At 34.2% G+C, this 21,773-nt stretch overlaps 5 protein-coding genes across 5 annotated transcripts; 3 read left to right on the forward strand and 2 right to left on the reverse strand.

The window, feature by feature from the left end:
• The first annotated feature begins 875 nt into the window (after window positions 1-875).
• On the forward strand, window positions 876-1,847 carry LOC104105642 (uncharacterized). The gene has a single exon (XM_033658523.2). It carries the CDS (start codon window positions 876-878, stop codon window positions 1,845-1,847), a length of 972 nt encoding a protein of 323 aa, XP_033514414.2.
• Window positions 1,848-2,253: 406 nt separating this feature from the next.
• Window positions 2,254-2,979, forward strand: LOC104105641 (uncharacterized). Its single transcript, XM_009613989.1, has one exon. The coding sequence runs from the start codon at window positions 2,254-2,256 to the stop codon at window positions 2,977-2,979; it is 726 nt and encodes a 241-aa protein (XP_009612284.1).
• A 1,880-nt stretch (window positions 2,980-4,859) lies between these two features.
• LOC104105633 (uncharacterized) lies at window positions 4,860-7,656 on the forward strand. The gene is made up of 5 exons (XM_009613981.4): window positions 4,860-5,035; window positions 5,129-5,181; window positions 6,604-6,780; window positions 6,869-6,949; window positions 7,040-7,656. The coding sequence occupies exons 1-5, from the start codon at window positions 4,976-4,978 to the stop codon at window positions 7,206-7,208; spliced, it is 540 nt and encodes a 179-aa protein (XP_009612276.1). The 5' UTR covers window positions 4,860-4,975; the 3' UTR covers window positions 7,209-7,656.
• Window positions 7,657-7,844: 188 nt separating this feature from the next.
• Window positions 7,845-13,410, reverse strand: LOC104105632 (protein root UVB sensitive 4). Its single transcript, XM_009613980.3, has 11 exons — window positions 12,698-13,410; window positions 11,610-11,756; window positions 11,264-11,410; window positions 10,385-10,447; window positions 10,206-10,282; window positions 9,781-9,886; window positions 9,556-9,658; window positions 9,306-9,457; window positions 9,163-9,228; window positions 8,746-8,939; window positions 7,845-8,202 (listed from the first exon to the last, which is right to left on the reverse strand). Exons 1-11 carry the CDS (start codon window positions 13,286-13,288, stop codon window positions 8,151-8,153), a joined length of 1,698 nt encoding a protein of 565 aa, XP_009612275.1. The 5' UTR covers window positions 13,289-13,410; the 3' UTR covers window positions 7,845-8,150.
• Window positions 13,411-18,417: 5,007 nt separating this feature from the next.
• On the reverse strand, window positions 18,418-21,077 carry LOC104105631 (B3 domain-containing transcription factor VRN1-like). Its single transcript, XM_009613979.4, has 5 exons — window positions 20,785-21,077; window positions 19,761-20,214; window positions 19,472-19,650; window positions 18,983-19,366; window positions 18,418-18,847 (listed from the first exon to the last, which is right to left on the reverse strand). The coding sequence occupies exons 1-5, from the start codon at window positions 20,902-20,904 to the stop codon at window positions 18,596-18,598; spliced, it is 1,389 nt and encodes a 462-aa protein (XP_009612274.1). The 5' UTR covers window positions 20,905-21,077; the 3' UTR covers window positions 18,418-18,595.
• Window positions 21,078-21,773: the final 696 nt, after the last annotated feature.

Here is a 21,773-nt window from a genome sequence, read left to right on the forward strand (position 1 = left end):
CTAGAGATTTTGGGTATAAATTACAATATTGTATCGAAGATATTGGATTTTACAAATTACAATTCTTATTACCTATGCTTTGTAAAATAGATTCGGTATTTTTTTTATAATTATTTTGTGGCAAATAAACAATAGTTATGCGTACTTGTCAAAAACTGAAAAATTAATTTATCTCTATTTCTGACTTAATTTCAAAACTGATTTTTTTTTTGGGGGGATAAATGTAGGTTATTAGTATCAGTTTGTGTGATTGATGAATTTATCCTCATTGGTTCGTTGCTTCGAAAATTTGTAAGTTTTCATCTTATCTTCCGAAAGAATAAATATTTATGATATTTTTAGTTATAAAGAAGTATGATCAATTTTTCGGTGCAATGTGGTTAAATATGTTGTTGTTGCTTTATTATTTATATTGTTATAAAGGGGCATGAGTTCCCCAATAGGATTTAGTTGAATTATTTGAATTGAATTTTAGGTAAAATTGAATAAAATTGAATCTTATTCTGTAGGAATATTTCATCAATCTTTATGAATCAAGATGGATAGGTTGGTCACAAGAACGAATCCTGGGCAACCAAGTTCTAGTTCTACTAATCCATCTATTGCTTCATCCATAGCTCCAGAAATTCAGAGGGACAAATTTCTTTCTGATCTTGATTTAGAATCTCTCAACGCTAATCCGGGAGATAAAAAGCCTATTACAGAATACAACCCTAATATACGTGATGAAGTTAGAAGATATTATATTCAAAAAAAGTCTTGCCAACTTGTGAATCATGATTTTCCTAAAACTAAGTTTAGGAATACAATGCATCAGTTTTGTCCTGGTTGGTTTAAGGGTTAACATTCTAAGTGGTTGGAATATAGTATATCAAATGATGCTGCATATTGTTTGTGTTGCTATTTGTTCAAAAAATGAACATGAAAGTCATGGAAATACGGGATATGCTTTTACAAAAAATGGCTTTAAAACTTGGAACAAGGCTATTGAAAGATTTAAAGCTCATGTTGGAGAAATAAATAGCATGCACAACAAGTGTTTCAACAGGATGCTTGATTTAATGAATCAATCACAATCAATTCGCACTTCTTTTGACAAACAATCTGAGAAAGGAAAGAGTGAATCTCGACGTCGCTTGAGTGCTTCAATTGATGTGGCAAGATTTATTTTGAGATTAGGTTTGTCATTTCGTGGGCATGATGAGAGTCAATCTTCTACAAATAGAGGTATCTTTCTTGAGCTTTTGCAATGGTATAGAGATATTGATCGGGATATTGGAAGCATTATATTAGAAAATGCTCCAAGAAATGAAATAATGTGTTCTCCAAGTATTCAAAAAGATATTGTTGATGCTTGTGCTAAAGAAACAATCACAGCTATCATTGAAGACCTAGATGTGGATTTTTTCGGGATACTAGTTGATGAATCAAAAGACATATCACACAAAGAGCAAATGACACTTGTTTTGAGATATGTTAACAAAGAAGGCGAAGTCATAGAGAGATTTGTTGGTATTGTTCATGTTAGTAATACATCAGCTATGTCATTGAAAAAGGCAATCTGCTCTTTTCTTTCTGATCACTCATTAAGTCTAACGCAAATACGTGGACAAGGTTATGATGGGGCTAGTAACATGCAGGGAGAGCTAAATGGTGTTAAGACTTTGATTTTGAATGAGTCTCCATCAACATATTGCATTCACTGTTTCGCTCACCAATTGCAATTAACACTTGTGGCTCTTGCAAAGAAGCATTCAGATGTAGATGACTTTTTTTGTATAGTTACTAATGTCTTAAATATTGTTGGAGCATCTTTTAAGCGCAGGGATTTGCTTCGAGAACATTAAGCTGAAAAATTAGAGGAATTGCTCAAATCAGGTAAAGTGCATACTGGACGAGGATTAAATCAAGAACGTGGGCTTCAGCGACTAGGTGATACTCGTTGGGGTTCTCATTATAAAACGTTGGATAACCTTATTGTCCTATTTCCATCGATTATTTATGTGCTTGAATTTACTGCACGTGAGTGTCCAAACTATACCGACAAAATTGTTGCTGAAAGTCTTATGGGTAAGATTCAGGAATTTGATTTTGCTTTTTATGTTGCACTTGATGTTAAAAGTTTTAACAATATCAAATGAGTTAAATTGTGCATTACAAAGGATGGATCAAGATATTGTCAATGCTATGGGACTCCTTGCTCTTACAAAGCAACGATTACAAACGATGAGGAATAGTGAATATTGATCTTTAATGGAAGATGTCTCTGCTTTCTGTGATAAACATGATATAATAATTCCAAAGATGGACGCTCGCTACTTTCCTGGGAAGTCGAAGCGTAGAGCTGTTGATGTTACATATTCTCATCATTTGCGTGTCAGCATTTTTTATGTTGTTATAGATTTGCATTTTCAAGAGCTTAACCGTCGCTTTGATGTTGTGAGTACTGACTTACTCCTCGGTATGGCTAGCTTAAATCTAGTTAATTTATTTGGTAATTTTGATAAGAACAGGATAATGAGGTTGGTTGAATATTATCCGAATGAGTTTGATAGCATCAAGCTTCGAGATCTCAGTTGTCAGCTTGATAGTTTTATAGTTTATGCCCGTGGTGTTGACAAGAGGTTCTTTGGCATGAAGGGAATTAGTGATCTTGCTAAAGTGTTGGTTAAGTCAGATCTGCATCAAACTTGGCCACTTGTTTATTTGCTTATCAAGTTGACTCTCATTCTTCCTGTTGCTATAACTTTTGTGGAACGAGCTTTCTCATCCATGAACTACATCAAAAGTGAACTTTGTAACAACATCAGTGATGAATTTTTAAATAGTTGTTTAGTATGCTATGTAGAGCGTAAGATATTTTCAAGTGTCAGCAATGATGCTATTATTCATCGTTTTCAACATATGAAAAGTCGTCGAGCACAATTACGAGATATGACTAGAAGTCCTTTTTTTGTAATGATAACATTATTATCGTGACTCGTGGCTAGAAGTCATTTTTGGTAATGACAATAGTTATCGTATTTTTCTCATTAGTTTTTTTCATCGCCCCGTTCAAATAATTTGCGCTTATATTATGTGATTGATAGCACCTTTATATTAAAAGAAAGTGAGCATCCACGATCTTAAAATTCTGGATCCACCACTGGTCTAAGAATATCCCTCGTTATACTATTGAGTTATCTATACCCCGCAGTCATACCTTGTGTTCAAATATACCCCTTATTTAAACGGACGGACACATGGCATTGTCATCTTGGCCAATTCTAAATATCTTCTAATTAATTAAAAAGATCCATTACCCATACCCGAAAAGCAATTTTCTAAAATATTTTTTTTGTAAAAACTGGAAAAAACTGATTTTTTTAAACTAAAAACTGAAAAAGCAAAAAATATTTTCTAAAATAATGTTTTGTAAAAACTGAAAAAAAAATGAAAACCAACTTTCTAAAGCAATTTAAAACTGGAAAAAACTGAAATTTTTAAAACTAAAAACTGAAAAAAATAAAAATAAATTCCAATTTTTACAAAAAAACTACTTAAAAAAAACTAAAAAATATTTTCTAAAACAATGTTTTTGTAAAGACTGAAGAAAAAAAATGAAAAATCATTTTTTTTAAAGCAATGTTTTTGTAAAAATTGAATTGTTTTTTATATTTTTTCAGTTTTTAGTTAAAAATATTTTCGTTTTTTCCAATTTTAAATTGCTTTTCAGTTTTGTTTTCCAGTTTTTACAAAAATATTGTTTTAGAAAATATTTTTCAGTTTTTTTTTGTAAAAACTGAAAAAAAATATTTTCGTTTTTGTTCAGCTTTTAGAAAAAAAAAAATTCAGTTTTTTCTAGCTTTTACAAAAAAATTACTTTTCGGGTATGGGTAATGAGTCTTTTTAATTAATTAGGAGATATTTAGAATTGGTCAACAGGACGATGACACATGTCCTTCCGTTTAAATGAGGGGTATATTTGAACCCAAAATATGACTGTAGGGATATAAATAACCCAATAGTATAACGAAGGGTTTTCTTAAACCATTTTCGAAAGTAGAGGGGTATATTTGGCCCTTTGCCATTTTTTTTTAATAACAGCCAACCAAAAAAGGGGGAGGAATTTTGTTTTTAATAGGCAAGTGTAATAATAAATAAATGAATAGAATAACTGCAAAAACTCAATCGTGGGAGGATTGAAAGTTTTTGAAATTTGATAAATTTAAGTTTATTTTTCTGATTTGTAGTTTGAATTTGAAACTCCAACATCTTGGAGAGTTGTTCTAATTTTTGACATGTGTTGAATCGTGGGTATTCCACTTGGCAGCCTATCATAGTTTTACTTTTGTTATTCTATATAGATAGATTTTTAGTACAAGACTTTTACACATAGATGTATACCTATTTCACATATAAAATTGTACATAGATTTTCGCAGAATCATAATTTTTATACGGACAATCAAATGGTACATGAGTAATGTGGAGTTATATTTCTTAATCCTTCAACCAGAAGTTTCATTAGATTATGTTTGGAATATCTTCTTAATTTCTCCAATAAAACCACACTCAACTGCTTAGATAAGTTCTTCACAATTAGTGTATCTTAACCAGTCATTTACTTCATTTTAAGCGAAATTTGTATTTTTTTTCTGTTCCTGTTAAATCTACAACGAGTTTGTCAAATATTTGACGAAAACCAAAAGTGTTTATTTTTACAAAATTAAAAGATTAAAATTGCTCAAGATATATTGCAAGGACTATTTTAGACCTATCTCAAACCACAAGCAATCAATTTTGTAATTTTCTCGTAATGGGGTCATAGAGTAGTGGGATGTTTTAGTATGTGGGCTAACATTTGGGTAAGATAAAAATAATTTCACAAGTGTTCTAACTCAGTCCGAAAATACCTTTACTTTTGCTCCGTCTTCCTGAGCTAAAACCCTAACCCTAAAACTCTTTGCAGAAGTGCGATACCTTGTTCAGTCGATATGTCAGGACGAGGAGAAGAGAGCGATTCCGATGCTCCCGAAGAACTGACTACTTTACAGGTTCGTTTTATTGTGTTTTTTCTGATCAAATTACTTTTTTTTTTGTGCGATATCAGATGTAGTGGTAGTTGAGCTAATTGGTTTTGATTGCAGGGAATTGAAAAAGATGAGGAGATTAGAAAAGTTGAACGAGAAAATAAGGCTAGGTATGCTCTTTTATTAATTAGATTTTCCCCTACCAAGGTTAGTGGAATTGTTGGCGAACACTTATAACTTCAATTTTCAGATAGAAAATCTTCTTGACTGCTGAATTTGTGGCCATTATTCATTAGGGCTGATTTTTTGTTATAGTGTCGACCAATATGGTGAGGAGAAAGTTGAATCCTTTCCAAGTTATTGAGGAAGCTGTTTTCTACCTCTTAAGGCTTGAATTAGAGAAACTTGCATTTCTGTTGAAAACTGTTGTAACAAGAAGAAAAGGAGAAAGTTTAAGTTTTTGGTAAATTGAGAAGTAACAACAACAACAACATACTGAGTATAATCCTACAAGTAGGGTCTGGGGAGAGTAGTGTGTACGCATACCTTACTCCTACCTGGCGAGGTAGAGAGGTTGTTTCCGAGGGACCCTCGGCACAAGAAAAGGTGAAAATTGAGAAAGTTTAAGTTTTTGGTAAATTGAGAAGTAAACAAGTATTATATCCCTGCGTTGCTCCATGCTTGATATTCAGTTGTTTTTTTGGGTCTAGAAATGTGTTGTATTTCCCTACTGGTTTTGCTTTGATGGTTTTGGAGATTGTAAGGTAGTATAATGGCCAGTGGCGGATGCAGGATTTTTGCTAAGGGGGTTCAAAAAAGAAAAAGTTAAAAACAATTGTAGTTAGTGAGAATTGAACCAATGACCTTACGAAGGTTTTGAACCCCCTTGACCATTAAGCTATGCTTTTGGGCTGTATCAAGAGGATTCAAAACATAATATATAGAGGTAAAAAACAGATTTTACCTTTTCGGCGAAGGGGGTTCGGGCCCACCTTCCGCCCCCTAAATCTGCCCCTGATTATTCCCCCCCCCCTCCTTTCGGTCCAGTATTAAGGGCAGAATGCATGACATGTGAGTTAGGTGCACATTCGAGGTTCAAACTCCGTCGTAGACAAAAGCATGCACGTCTGAGGTTCGAACTCTGCTGTAGACAAAAGCATAGTAATTGGTGTTTAAGTGGACAAGGATAGAAGGGCGGGCCTATTATCCATCGTTTCAAATTGTGAGCCACTCGCCTTGGGGATTTCTAGGTTCTCAAAAAAAATAATAAGATTTAAAGTTAGTATTAGCTTCAAGGAAATATGAAAGTTCTTCTATTTGCCATTCCTTGCATATCTATTGTGTCAATGGCACCTCACTTGTGCTTATGGTCCTTTGAGACTGTTATATCATAACATTGGGGATGACCCATTATTTAAGTCCTGAAAACTAGTAAAATTTGCTTGTAATTTTTCTTCATATGGTGGGTGTTCGTGGGAAATTCCATATGTTCAATTTGATATTCTTGCCTTGGAATTATAGCCTTTAATTGCAAAACATGAGCAACTGATGGTCTTTGTATCTTTTGCTGTGAAATGACTGCTCTGTTGTAGAGTTGTTCGAGAAGGTAAGGAACGTCGTAGACAATGGGCTCAAAAGTTAACTCCACGACCTACGCGAAATGATGAAAGCATTGAAGACATAAAAGAACCTGAGAATGCCGAGGGGTCAAAGGACAATGGAGGAATGCTACCTGATGAGATTGTGAAAATCCTTGCAGCTCGTGAGAAGTTAGTTGCATTTCTTAGTGTATCCTTGGCTATTATATTCTTCACATGCTTCTCAGTTCTTGAAAAAGGTTACTCACTTGTTATGCAGGAAAATCTTCTCGTCAGACTCAGAAGAAGAAGATCATGAGAAGAAGCTTACCTCTAAAAAGAAAAGATCCAAGAGCTCTGGGTGAGCATCATGCACTTCTCTTATGCTTTAATTAATATAATTTTGATAAACTATTTTTAATTACTCGCTGTATTCTTGTTGTTTGGTCAGGTCTGGACCAGTTATCTTGAAGGATCTACCACCTCCTCCGTGCTTAGAGAGCTCACTGGAATTCTTAAAGAAACGCAAGATGCAGGTGTCAAGATCATCAGCTGTTTTGAACAATTCCAATCAAGCATTACGGCTTCTATCCACATCTGGGTTGCTACGAAACAAATGATGGCCGATGATTCTGAATTTTTTTAGCTCAGGCTTATGCTAATGCTGTATCGCTTGCTGTGATGAGAAATATGCTCTGGTAAAGGTATTAAACAGCCAACGCCTTCCAGACATGGGATGGGTAAACCAAAAAGAAAGAAGTCAAAAGATGTGTAACAATTATTTATGGTATATTGTGGTGGAACTCTTCAACTGTCTAACTGCAACACTCTCATCCCAATCAAGTTTTGAATCATTAAGTAGTGAACCAAGATTATGAATTGCTTAAACAAGAAAAAGATGCTGTTTTCCTTAAGAAATGTTGTCAGGTTAGAATTTAGAAACTACAGTTGCATTGAATGGATCCATTGAAGGGAAGAATAGAAAACTCTGCTCTAGACTAATTTTATTGTATGCATGGTTGACGGTGTACTCAAACAAGTGGATATCAACCACCATTGTTAATGGCATCTTTATACTTTGTATATAAAGCTATTATATAAGCTTGCTAAGGTTTGAAGTATGACGACCCATAATTCGATCTTACTTTCAAATATTCTATACTGTAGAGTGGTCCTAGAATGATCAAGTTAAAATGACATTCCTCTGAAGCGTAGTCCCAAGTTGCGATAAGTTAGAGTCGCCAGAGGCCCAGAGCAGAGAAAAGTGTTTTAAGTTATATTTGTGTTGAATTATGCGCCTCTAATTCAATGTAGTATCAAAGTAGAGGTCTTGAATTATAGTCTACACCATGAAAAGATTTCAATGTGCTTGGCACGAAAAAAGAACTTGACTCGCTTGTATAGAGCGTGTTATGAGACGGTACACAATTTAACATGGTGGTGAGGAGAAATTGTCGCCTGTTTCAGCCACTTCTGTCCTTAGTCTGAAACTCAACATTTCTATCCGTAGCTGCTGACTGAGCTTAAACTCTTCGGTATCATCACGACTCACCTTCTGGGGCTCAGACGAAGAAAGTTCTTGCTCTTTGGTTAAGCATTGCTTCGGGTGATTTCCTTGCAAGGATCAAGAAATAGCTGTAAGTTTTACAAGTTTCTAGTATATAGGATGCAGGCAATCATTCATAAATCCATAGTCTCCGTTTGGAGACACCCTTTTCAAAATGTCTATTATTGTTCTTGTTGCTCCTGACTCTTGTTTCAGTTTAAGATTACCAGCTAATCACAATAACGATCTCTCTTCTCGGAAAAAATAGATGAATGAGGAAACAAAAAGTTATGGATAACAAGTTTAACCTTAATCAGTTAAATACACAACACGGAGAAAGCAATTCAAAGATTGTACAACACTTAAATCTCTTCTCTTCCCTCCCTCCCTGCTCCAACCCTCATCTCTCCCCACCTCTGCAGGCAGGAAACTGAACACCAGTGCTAACAGACTTGTACAAGGCAACTCTTTTCATTTGAGGGATGCCAGAAAAATGGATTATATACAAGCACAAGGATCGACAATCTCTGAAAGGACGAAATGCCCTTAGTTTCTTTGACCTTTTATTCAATTTCTTCTACCATAGGCCGAAGAATGACAACATTGCTTACCATATATAGTGTGCTTGCTCCTGCTTGCTCAAAAGAATATTCTTACATGCCCACCCCAACGACAGCATTTGCTCATACAACAGGCTCATATTTTGTTCTGTTAATCTCATACCATCTTCAACCAGGTTAAACCATTGCTCGAGAACTACACTGGAACTACCGCAATCTTCTATATCCTTCCGGACATAACTTGCCTGTCGATCACCATAATTACTTATTACTATTAAAGTACCAAAATTGGGTGAATGACCATTATGAAAAGCTCAAAAATAATTGCTAGACATGTTATTTGAAGTAAAAGCAATGGGTTGCGAGCACTCACTTAATTTGCAAAAGGAAAATCATCCTCCCACATTACTACCTGATATACTCCATTAATTACGATGAAAGCAAAAAACGTATGTAATAATGTCTTACATGCAATATGCCCCTGATCACATCTGTAGTGCCAGCCCCTTCCCGCAGAGAAAGTAGGACATCATACTGTAATAGCAAAGCAAGAAGAACTGCTTAACAAACACATTGATTACAACTCTTTTTTACTTTTTGGATATAAATACCTCCTGATTCCTTTTCGATTCACTAGTCAAGCTCTCCGGGCTCAGGAAATAAAAGTCTTCATTAGTCAAAGATTCCATCGTAGTCGCAGATAGCTTTGCTGTGCAAGGTTTAGGATTTACATAACCAATGCTGATAGACCATGGCTTCCTGCCTGATTAAAGCTGATTAAGAAGCTTTATCGAATAATATAAAGTAGCACCAACCCTAGCAGTGAAGCCTTGTTACAGCAAAATGCAAGTTAGAAATTACCTCTGCTCCAAGATAAGCCAATACCCTCCCGTTTACTCACCTCTGCAGGTGATGGGACAAATCCTTGTTGAATCCATGTGCTTATAATGATCTCAAGCCTATCCTGGCGTTAATGTAAAAACGAGGGATATCAGAATCAACATGTGTAAGATGATTAACATATACACAATAAAGAGCACATCACATATATCTTCTCCTTAAAGCGAATAGAGAATGAAGGCCAACCTTAGTTAATGTTTGCAGATGCACATGCTTTAGTCCTTGATATATACCAAATAGGTCAAGCACTAACAAGATTGGGTACACCACATATGGTAGACCTGCTTGTAAACTTTTACATCATCAAGAAGTCAGGGATCTACATAACAAGAATTAGTACAGAAAAAGTACAAAAAATGTGACAACCGATTCTTTGCTTATATGACCTTATATATAGGAAGGAAATAGTACAAAATATTCATTTCTCATATCACAGTGTAAAAAGGAAATGATAAGAGTCATGCAGTATTAACTGATCCACTTCAAGCACAAAAAAATAGGCTAAATGGAAGGTTCATAAAAGCAAATGGATAGAATCTCTAAATAATTTGAAATCTACAGAGAAAAAAAAAGGATGGCGATAGTTCAGAAATTCAAGTTGGAAAAAGAACCTTGGATTATTAGCAAATAGTATATTTAAGGCTGCAGCAAGTGCAAGACCAAGATTATCGAAGCACACTGTTTGAATCTGAAACATAAACAAACAGTCAGATTGGAACAGTGAAATTAATAGGAATATTAATCATAACACCACAAATCCAGCAATGGCGCAATGAGATATACACAGAACCTGTTCTTTTGCAGAAACCTCACCAAGATTATCGGCAATTGCAAAGCTTCTATGCACGGCCGTCTGTTACATGTCAACAATAAATTCTCGATCAAACCTCAATGGTACTGATAAATCCAGAAGATACTTGTGCTTATTCAGATCACAAAATTTAACACGTGATTTGGCTATTTAAGAAATCACACTTACTGAACATATCAATTTCCCCCCATTAACTGGCAAAGACAAGCAGTTAATAGTGAGTAATGTTATGTTTCACTTGCCTCTTAGAGGAGAAATTCAAGGTCTATAATTGCATAAATTCTCTTCTAGCTGTTATAATTATGCTAAAAACGCTTAACATAAGACAAATTGCTTCTCTCAGATCTCCACCAACTATGAATGTGAATTGGTCATTTGCGGCAGCGATTAGATGGCTAGAGTACTCAACTTCAACTAGTTATATTACCTCAAGTTCAGTTTCAGAAAGCAATTCAACCAAGTGACAAAATTAAGTAGCATCAGTCTTATAATGCCGTAGTTGACTTGGGACCTTAGTAGAAATTTAAGGCCTCTTAAGTGCATACATTTATTAGCCTGTTATTCTGAATATGTCAAAGTAACTTCAGATCTTAATCTTAGCCCTTCACGTAGCAAAGATTTGAAGAAATCAATTATATGTCAAATTGCAGTTGAATTGTTAGAAACTACAAAGGGAATTAAAACATGGTAAACTGCTTGCTGGCAAGAGAAGGGAAAAGGTATTGCTTACGGTCAAACTAGCTTACACGGTACACCTAACGAGGAGCTAAAGCTGGAGAATTAGGGATCAGATCCCAAAAGTGCTACACTTCACATGCATATATATTTAGAATCATATGTTTAGAAGCTGAGACTTACACCAGTTGCCAGGTAACAGGCAAGGCTTATTTGCTTGGCGATGTTGGCAATTGATGCAAGCATCAAAAAGTATTGTGGGAATACAGGAGTCAACAATTCAACTCCAATGCTCAAACTGAAGAGAACAGACGTATAGAACCTTACTCTCTGCAGCCAACACCAAAAAAAGAGGGGGGAAAAAAGTAAGAAACATGCAGATGAAACTCAGCTAGTCTCTTGAGGTAATCTTGCTTAAAATATAAGCATCTTTTCCCAAAAGATAAGAAATGAATTCTGACAATTGAAATCAGAAAATACGCTTTATAAGATGAGTTGCACAAATTATTTCCTGTTAGAAAAGCTATACCTTAAGATTGGTATCAAAAGAAGAGGCTAGGCTAGCAGTGTAGATGCACCTGCTCAACCGTCCAAGACCATCTTTCAGGACCCAATTTAGTGCAGCAGCTGATTGAAATGAACGGGAGTTCCCTATTCCAATTGCCCGCAACATAGCCTGTATATCGTCGTTCACAAAATACAGGCCATTGTCAAGGCAGTTATGTGAGTGATCCGTACCTTAGATGCTAACACACTTAAAAACCTATTGATTGTGCAGGTACACATATATCAAGCGAACTAGTGTACCTTCATAAAGATCATAATGCCAAATTCCACCATTGATCAGTGAACTACTAAAAGACTAATTCTGACATAAATATCTAATAGCAGAGTCACTTGACCTTATCGCTGAGCTCCGATAGAAGAATACAAATTTAATACTAAAGTTTAAAATTATTGTCATATACCAATACACAAGTTTATTAGCTGACATATGAATAGTGGTATGAAAATCTAACTTTTACCATATACTAATAATTTACAAGTTAATAGTCGAAATATGAAGATTCAACATCATAATACAAACTTTATTACCGTATACAAATAATATTACAAGTTTGATATCTGGAATACAAAGATTCAATATAAAAATTGAAACTTTTCACTGTATACAACAATTTACAAGTTCAATATCTGAAATATGAAGATTGAATACCAAATTTAAACTCATATACCAAAACTTTACTAGTTAAATAGCTGAAATAGGGAAATGCAATATCAAAATCTAACATCTTTACGTATACCAATAGTACAACTTTAATAGGAAATCATTATCAAGATTTGAACTTTTTGCCTTATACCAACAGTATACGAGTTCAATCACTGAAATATGAAGATTCAATGTCAAGATTTGACCTTTTTAACGTGTACCAACAGTTCATGAATTCAATATGAAACATGAAGATTCAATATCAAAATTTGAACTTTTTAACGTGTATCAATAACTTACAAGTCTAATAGCTGAAATATGAACATTCAAAACCAAAAAATTTGGACTTTTCACTGTATAACAATAATTTACAACTTTAATAGCCGAGACATAAAAAAAAAATGAACCTGGGTGGCAAAAACTTGGAGAGCAGAACTGGAAACACGATGAACAAACTTCCACTTCACGTATTCAAGGTAATTACTACTAACTTTCCTTGGAAGAAAAAAATTCCTTATAGCCAAAACACAAATTCTGACCAACTTTTGAACTGTATCTTCAAAATTACAGTAGAAATCAGATAGAGTAAAAGCATTCCCATCAACAGGGACCAATTTTAAGTCATTCCCATCCCAAATATACCTACAAAGATTATCTGAGTTTCGAACCAAGATTGGAAGATAATATGGGACATTGGGTATTTCTTGCTTATTATTCAACTTTTCTTCTCCAAAATTTAATGAAGTTTCTAGAGATTTTGTAACAGCTGGTGGGGTTATGGAGGTTTTGGGTTTATTGGGTATGTCTGTTTTGGGCTTGGGGATGTGGGGTTTGTCTGGAATCCATGAAAAAGAACAGATATTTTTACTTAGCCTTTGTTCTTGAAAGTTTATAGAGGAGTTGAGGTTATTGCCTATGGCTATTTTGGGCGAGGGGATATGGGGATTCCATGAGAAACAAGAACGAACTCTACTGGACGGATACAAGTTGGATTGCATGAAATTTAGTTGAATTCTCAAGAGAATGGCTCTTGAAATTTCAATGGTTTGTGTTTTTAGTTTTTACATTGAGATAGAGAACGGCCAGGGTTCAATAAACACTTTAGATGACTTCGGTTCTGTTTTTCCCAAAAACTAGAGGGACAATATTGACTTCAGGCAGTACTCGTCTTTGACTACAATTAGACTTTCTTTCGGAAGTAAGTATTTTTTTTTTCTTTTTTTCTTTTTTTTTTTTTAAAAAAACTTTATTTTTAATTTTTTAAATTATTAACTATATTTTCTTATTGTATTTTTCATATACTTTTTGCATATGTAAATTCTTTTTTAAAATTCTTAAGAATTTATACTTAAGTTCATATTGATTCCAAAATTTGAAATAATATTTGTATATTATTTCAATAAGAAGATTTATCATATGCACCAAGTCCGAATATTTTCACTATCACAATATGGAGGGTTAATTTTACCAATGATCATAAAATTTACTTTTGTAATACTAGATTATAAATTTATTTTTTATAACAGTAAAGTCACTAAACTATTTATCTGTAACGCTAAAGTCACAAAATTAATTTTTATTAATAGTATAAGTCACTACATTATGAGTTAATTGTCTAAAAAATACAAATCATTGGAAAATAAAATATTTGGCTCTGGAAAATGACATATTATCGCCACATCATCATTCTGCCACAGTGTCCATGCCACAAGAGAAAATTTTTATCACAAAAATCCACCCTTTTATAATCTATATTTTTAACATAAACAATGAAAAAGGCATAAAAATTTAAAAAAAAACGAAAAGGAAAAAGCGCTTCAACGATTCTTGGCTATCGATGTTGACGAGAAGCATGCTTTGATAGCTCTTATACGACATTCATCGCATAATTACAGGCGTAGAAGCGATTTTTTGCCCGATTTGATTTTCCAAAATGTCAAAAGTTGAGGATTTGTGAATTTTTTTAGCTAGCATTTGGACATAGATTTGGTTGAAATTTAAAAATTCGAGTTTTCGAAGACGAGATGAAAAACGGTTTTTGAAAGTTGAAATTGTGTTTGGACGTGCATTTTACCTGAAAAGAATTTGAAATTTTGTGAACAAAAAACTTCAAAAGCTACTCTAGAGCTGTTTTTGAGATTTGAAAATGTTATTTTCAAAATTTGCCAAAAAAGATTAAAATTTATAAACAAACAGATAAATAAAAATAAAATTTGAAAAAAACTCCTAAATTTTATGGTCAAACGGGGGCTTAACGTTACATGTTTGATCTTAAAGATTTTCCATTAAGAGTTTTCCAATGGCGTCAGATTTCTGAGGAAGTGCAGAGTTAGCCACTAATTAGAGCTGTATTTACTCTTAAGTCACTGTTTAAAATGTATTTACTTTTTAGTCAGTGCTTTAATAAACTTTTACTCGCCCGCACAAAAATACCCTTGTGCTAGACATGGTGTCCTTAACTTCATGAGTGTTATGTAAATATTAACGACAATGATTTCTGAATTAACACCTTCTGTTTTAAACTTTAGGAAATCGTATCCTTAACTTCATATGTGCAGTGTAAATGTTAAGGACATGATATTCTTAACTTCATGAGTATTGTGTAAATATTAAGGACATGGTGTCCTTAACTTCACGAGTGTTGTGTAAATATTAAGGACAAAGTATCATGTATTTGCACCTTTTATTGTTAAACTTTAGGACATCATGTCCTTAACTTCATGAGTATTGTGCAAATAGTTAAGGAACACCATGTCCTTAATATTTACGCAACACTCATGAAAAAAGAATAAAATTATTTTTTCATATTAATTTTAACAGAGTAGTGATTATTTTTGCTCAGCATTAAAAATACTGAATAAAAACTAAATACCACGTTAAAAACATCTACCATGCCATTTCTTCTCAGATTTCGGTTGCGGCTTTAATAGTACCCTGGCAAATAGAAGGCCCTAGCAGTTTTGTTTCTTTCGCGAAGTTGAAAAAATAAAAGTTTTACTTTGCACATATGATTTGCAGCAACTCGTTTTCCTTTTCGTTTCTTTTAATTTTTATGTATTTTTAATTATTTATGTTATTGTGATAAGAAAATTTTACTTGGCAAATGATGATATAGATGGCATGTCATTTTCCGGCACGGGAAATTTAACTTTCCAATAATTTGTATTTTATGGGTAACTAATCATAATTTAGTAACTTTATTGCTACAAAAATTAGTTCCATAAGTAAAAATAGTTAATTCATCCACTTTATTGTAATAAAAATTTGTTTTATAACTTTAGTGTTACAAAAAATAAGTTTAATATCATGGATGAATTTAAACCCATAGTATCGTTGTTGTACTCGTTGTCTATCAATTCCTCTGAGATAAGGTCTGTGGAGAATCTTAAGACCTTGGAATGGAATCGTACTTGGTTCAGACGTAAATTAAAGGAGTGGCCAAGAATTCATCTATCAGATTTTAAATGAGTATGCCTTTACTCTTTCTACCAATACACTAACAAACTCAAATTATTTGTAGCATGATTTACACCATATCTCATAGGAGTATTAATTTGTAAAGTGTCCTCCCATTTTTCCTTCGATATTTGACACCAAAATCAGAGATTGTTGGACGCAATTTTGAAAAATTAATGTATTGCGTATTGTATTAGCAGCAACATGATTAGAAGTTAAAATAGTAGTTGAAATTGTTAGAAATTTTTTGCATCATAGCTAAGTATTTTAATCGTTGAAATTTGGAAAAGTGATACTGAGTCATATTAACAAGGATAGAAGCGTAGCAAATAATTTAAGGGGTCGTTCTGATCTCCAATAAAATCCAGCATAATTATAATAACGTTAGGTTACTAATTTTCTTTTGTATCATTAATAATACATATATACGTTATATGTATGGTGCTATTTGAATCTATGTATAATATTAGGAAAGGATGTAGAAAAAGACTGAAGCAGTAGTAATGCATGGATTGATGACAAAATTATCTCCAATAGCAAAGAAACTTCTATTTTGTTTAATAAACACATATTTTAATTATACATTGTACTACAGTAATTTTTAACACATCAAATAAGAAACAAGTTACAACATCCATTGTTGAAGAAGATGATAATGAGCAGGGGTGTACATGGATCGGGTTAGTTCAAATTTTATCAAAACCAAACCAAACCAATTATATCGGTTTGGATTGGTTCGGTTTTGTCGAATTTTTCGAGTTTTTTTTGTTACATAAATATTATTTCAATCTTACTTTATTAAAGTTATAGATAAAGTTTTGATAAGTGAATATGTTTAGTGGAAAAAAAAAATAACAAACATATGACCTATTAAAGTATTCTTATGTGAGAATTTATTTTAGTAACACATAATAGTTTATTTTCTTAGTTGTCTAACAATAATTTTTTATTGATATACGCTTTCAAGGTTAACCGAATTTAATAAGTAAACATAAAAATCAATATGATACCGTAATAATGATATGTTCTATGTAATTTTAAATTATCGAAATACCACTTCAAATTCGAAAAAGATACATAAGAAATCTTGACATATGAATATAAAAGAAGAAAGAGAAAATTGATGCATTTCAATAACACTTAATAAGGAAGTGATACAATCCACTATTTAAAGTAAATAAAAATGAATGCACTTCATAGTTCTATTAGATATTAGATCCATGAGAGAATCCCAAATATTTCTAGACATTTTTTAAACAAAATTCTATATAAAGTCATAAAAGTTGATATAAAAAATTATATATTTATATGTCGGTTTGGTTCGGATTACTCAATACCAAACCAAATCGAACCAAACATAGTCGGAATTTTTTAATCGGTTTGGTTTGACTTTTCGATTTGGTGCGGTTTGGTCTGGTTCGGTTTGAAGTTTGAAGACCCCTAATAATAATGAGTAAGACCGTAAGAAGCAGAGAAAAAGAATCCATAGAAGAGGAAGCGGAGATAAAGAAGGGAGAAAAAAGATACAGAATGAGGAGAGAAGGGAACCTGAAGCAAGAGAGATGAGAAACTTTCAGCAGCAGAAAATATGATGAAACTGAACAATAGTCTGGATATACTAACCCGTTCAGCAACATAAACATCACCTAGCTAGCACAAACTCCTTCCAACCGAAACTCAACTTAGCGTTTTCTAGAGGGGCATGTGATTGACTAGCTTTGTTCACGCTTCACGGGGTAACTCAATAAATCGTGTATGTGCTATTTGTTTAGAATATACTTCGATACTGAGATTGTTTCCGCTGCTTGTAATAATCCAAAAAAGCAATCCTTGTGATAGTTTTATCCAAGATAATCAAACTAGATTCTGTAATCATATTCGACTTTGAGCTAATTTAGGTCTTTGCTCAGTATATCTGCATACAGAAGCTCCCAGAACAATGGGTGGAAAAGTGTATGAACAAAAGAAACCAAGAATTTATTTGAGAATTATCTCATGTAAAGGACCAAAAATGTTAGATATTTCCATGTGTCATGCTGTAGATGAGGACATCCATTTATCAAAACCCCGGTTACAAAGGAAATAATCCAAAATCTCAGATCAGGACACTTTCTTGCAGAGACAAGTTAACTATGGAACTGTTGCTATTTCCTTCAAAGAGTTTGATCTTTGGTTCTGTGAGATTTAAGCTTATTGAGTCTGTTGGGGACAACGAAAAGTCATGAGCGCTATATATGCACTGCACTGCTCAAGGAACATCACTGGCATTCCAATAAATTTATGTTCCTACTCGGCTCCTCCTTTCTCCTCATGAGTTGTGACCGTGAATAGATTTCACAAACAAGAAACTTTATGTACAACTAGGTATCTTTCGTATTACATCCAAAATGTGTTTGCTGGTCCTCATCAATGCAGTTCAGGATCAAGTCAACCATACATATGTTTTTTTAGAATCCAAAATGTTGAAATCATCAAAGTTAACCATTAGAAAGGTTCTTTAATTAGTGTAGAATCAACGTCTAGGTGCCCGGGGGTTAGGGTTTGAGCCCTACTTCGAACATTAATATCCAAAACAAAATACATGAAGGAGGGGATACGTGTTGCCTACCTCCTTATAACATTAATCAGAATATACTCAACACTAAACACGAAGTCATTAGAAAAAAAAAAATACAAGAAGTTAATACGTATTACAAAATAAGAAACTCTAAGGTTTTACATGCTTCGGGTGAAAGATATTGCTTTAATTTATGTTGGGAGGAATACTCCCCTTTGCAAAAAGCAGAAATACAAAAGGCAAATTGATCAAGTATACATTGAAGTCAGAATCTTAAACAAGTGGAACCATCTCACACACCTTCGACTGCAGGAAATATGTAGACATTGAATAAAAATTTGGTTCTACTAACCTGTTCGAAGACACAAACATCACCTACTTTTATGTTATTGTCCTGCACAAACTTCTTCCAACCTGAATTCAACCTACCATTTTTTGTTCCAACAGTGCAATTCAAAGCCCATGATCTCTTGTTTGGAACTTGAAGCACCACATTGCTATATCTAGTGGGGAAAAATTTACTAGCAATCACCCGTGATATGGTCTGTCAAAATGAACAATGCTTTAACATTTAGACGAAAAGATTCATCATTTAATAGTGATTCTTTGTCACAGATTAGCGTTTTTTGGACATAAAAGGATGAAAGCTCAGTAGATCTTCAGAGAGTAAGTATCCTACCAATGAGGGGCCAGAAACATATGATGGCTGCATAGGATATATGAAGAATGGATTTTCAGACGTAAAAGCTTTTGCTCTTTGATAGGCTGGGGAACATGGAACTGAAGCCTCAGCGTTGATAGACTCGTTTGTACTATCAGAAACCCCTGGAAATATGGTGACATCTATCAATAAGAGCTTAGTGTCTTTAATCACTTCGAGGACACAAACATCACCAGATTTTAACTTATTGTCCAGGACGAATGCCTTCCATCCACAAGTAAATTTAGCATTTCTCGTTCGTAAAGTGCATTTGACAGTCCAAAATCCACTTCCTGGAACACGAAGCACTAACTTGCCACGGTTCTGCATGAAATACTTCCGAGCAAATTTCAACGGTATGGACTGCCAAAAATGATCAATTATAAATTGAGTTTAAAGTTGTGCATATGTATGGAATGAATAAAAACAGATCAGGTATCGGGCATTCCACAAAGTTTGAAATATCACCAGACTGTGTGGTCTCGTGACATATGATGGATGCATAAAAGATATAATGAATGGGTTCTTAGATTTAAAAGCTTTTGCACTTTGATAGTTTTCAGCTCTCTCTTCGTCCCTCTCTGCGTCGCTCTTACTGGTAAAAATGTTGGATTGTTGCTCCTGCTCCCTACAGCCTTCGCTTCTTTCTTGAAACAGATATCCAAAAGAAAGTATTACTACCAAATTATAATGTAACACAATGACTGATTTCATTCTGTTCATAGCTAATAAACCAGATTATAAGATGCATTCTTACCTAGTGAAACTACATTCCCTTGAGACTCTTCTTCCTCGATTACTTTAGTTTGAACGTTAACTGGAATATCATCCTCTGCTTCCCCTTCTTGTCTTTTTCTTTTTCTCTCCTGGCCTAAGGGACCATGGCTCAGATTTTCAACAGAATGCTCAGCCACATCCGAAATATCTATGGAATCATCCGACTCAATCTCTTTTGTTGGATATTCAATTTCTGAAGCACTCAAATCAAATATAGTGACATTAAAATGGGAACGAGCATTGTATCCAAACATCAAAAAGTGGCCGCAGCTTATTGAATAGAAGTCACTGAAATCTTGCCATCCAATGCCAAGACAAATTTGGCCTTGAGAATGAACCACTTCAACCTCCCATACGTCTCCACTTGGAACCTCAAGATACACAGGGTTTAGCATGTTCTTGCAATATCTGCTCGCAAAGTCTTCTGGAATCCTCTGCGCGCAAAGGAAATAAGCACTCAGTTTCACACATCTCGAAATCAAGACAGTGGCAGATCTGTATAATTGGCAATAGATGCCCGCGCACTCAGCATTTGGTTCGACATATGTTAGATTGTTCCACATGTTGAGAGAATAAATTGGTTGTCCTCCACAATTTTCACATATTGGGCTATCTTTTGAAGAATTAGGCCAAAGGTCCCTTCTTTTTTACATGGTATCGGATTAAGACCCATCCTTATACTTGGTATATCAAATGTTGGACCACATGTTATATGTTCAGGCTCCAAATGTCTAGCCTTAGGTGTGCAACGAATGTTATAGATTGTTCCACATTGGTTGGGGGAATGGGTTTTTCTTCTTATCCTCACTTCATGAGCTACTTTTTGAGGTTAGACCCCCCCCCCCCCCCACACACACACACACACATATATATATATATATATAGTTCCAGTAAATCCGCTGTTAATAACGAGGGATACAGTTCCAGTAACAAGAAAATCTGAATCAGTCGGTGATTAAAAACAGCAGAATGAGAAGAAATTAAAGGAGGAAGAAAGTTCTGACCAGACGGCTGCATTCATGTTGGGATAATATAATCTTGAAGAACTTGGGTTGAGTAATGTTAGTAGAAGACTTCCAATTGGAAGAGCTTTCACCACTTTGCAGGTGGGACTTAGCTGCCATGACTGATCTTTGACAATTGAGCAAGAACGATACGTGAGGAAGCAGAGTCGTAGCATATTATGCTCCTTAATGCGACCGATTAACCCAGAGATAGAGGAGGCGAAGTCATTACTAGTGTTTTGGCTTTTCTATTTCCTAATAAAAGGTTCGCCGAACTTAAAAAAGAAAAACAGTGTGTTTGATACTGTGAAGCGTAACTTACGAGGCAAAAGAGGTAAGACCCAAGTCCGGGGCCTACGTTGCCTCCGAAACCTAAATAATGATATTTTGGGCTCAAAACACCAAAATACATGAAAAAGAGTTTGAGTATCATTTTATATATTTTACCTGTCTATAACTTAACAGTCAGTTATCCCGTTATACAATAGATGCTCTATAGTCGATATTTTGAACTGTCATATATAACGCATATATTACATGCACTAAAGTATAACGCACCCCAGTAAGTTAAAACCCTCATTCTTCTCCAGGCAGTCTCGACGATTCCCCCCTCCCTCCCCAATATTTTATACTACTATGTATAGCGCATATTGTAGAGTAATTCGTTCGTGTGCATATTCAAGATCGATTGGGTTGTGTATAACCATATCATTTATGGCGTGGGTAGTTATATTTGTTTCTTGGACTACCTCTGTGTTCTGTATTTTAGAATTTCGTCGTAACTGGCGACCTAATGAAAATCTGTTTCAAGAAGCTTAATTAGAGGGTGTTGATGAGGAGGAGAAAGAAGACTTGGATATAAATGTAGCACAAACTCAAATGGAAGAAAGAGTTTCTGAAAAAATAATTCTCGAAGTAGAAAATGACATTGATGATGAAGCTTTTTGTGGGGAGGATGATGAAAATAGTGATGATGATGCTCAAGAGGT

This window comes from Nicotiana tomentosiformis, chromosome 2 (assembly GCF_000390325.3).
Source record: "Nicotiana tomentosiformis chromosome 2, ASM39032v3, whole genome shotgun sequence".
Lineage (NCBI taxonomy): Eukaryota > Viridiplantae > Streptophyta > Magnoliopsida > Solanales > Solanaceae > Nicotiana > Nicotiana tomentosiformis.

What these genes read in the sequence shown, in the direction of transcription:
- LOC104105642 (XM_033658523.2), top strand. Translation starts at nt 876, where the DNA reads ATGATGCTGCATATTGTTTGTGTTGCTATTTGTTCAAAAAATGAACAT.
- LOC104105641 (XM_009613989.1), top strand. Translation starts at nt 2,254, where the DNA reads ATGGAAGATGTCTCTGCTTTCTGTGATAAACATGATATAATAATTCCA.
- LOC104105633 (XM_009613981.4), top strand. Translation starts at nt 4,976, where the DNA reads ATGTCAGGACGAGGAGAAGAGAGCGATTCCGATGCTCCCGAAGAACTG. An exon ending in AAGAACTGACTACTTTACAG is followed by an intron (nt 5,036 to 5,128) that starts GTTCGTTTTATT and finishes TTTTGATTGCAG; the next exon opens with GGAATTGAAAAAGATGAGGA. An exon ending in AAAAGATCCAAGAGCTCTGG is followed by an intron (nt 6,950 to 7,039) that starts GTGAGCATCATG and finishes TTGTTTGGTCAG; the next exon opens with GTCTGGACCAGTTATCTTGA.
- LOC104105632 (XM_009613980.3), bottom strand. Translation starts at nt 13,288, where the DNA reads ATGCAATCCAACTTGTATCCGTCCAGTAGAGTTCGTTCTTGTTTCTCA. An exon ending in CCTGTTACCTGGCAACTGGT is followed by an intron (nt 10,448 to 11,263) that starts GTAAGTCTCAGC and finishes GACATGTAACAG; the next exon opens with ACGGCCGTGCATAGAAGCTT. An exon ending in GAGCAAGCACACTATATATG is followed by an intron (nt 8,203 to 8,745) that starts GTAAGCAATGTT and finishes GATCCTTGCAAG; the next exon opens with GAAATCACCCGAAGCAATGC.
- LOC104105631 (XM_009613979.4), bottom strand. Translation starts at nt 20,904, where the DNA reads ATGGCAGCTAAGTCCCACCTGCAAAGTGGTGAAAGCTCTTCCAATTGG. An exon ending in AGGGAATGTAGTTTCACTAG is followed by an intron (nt 19,651 to 19,760) that starts GTAAGAATGCAT and finishes ATCTGTTTCAAG; the next exon opens with AAAGAAGCGAAGGCTGTAGG. An exon ending in TCACGAGACCACACAGTCTG is followed by an intron (nt 19,367 to 19,471) that starts GTGATATTTCAA and finishes CATTTTTGGCAG; the next exon opens with TCCATACCGTTGAAATTTGC.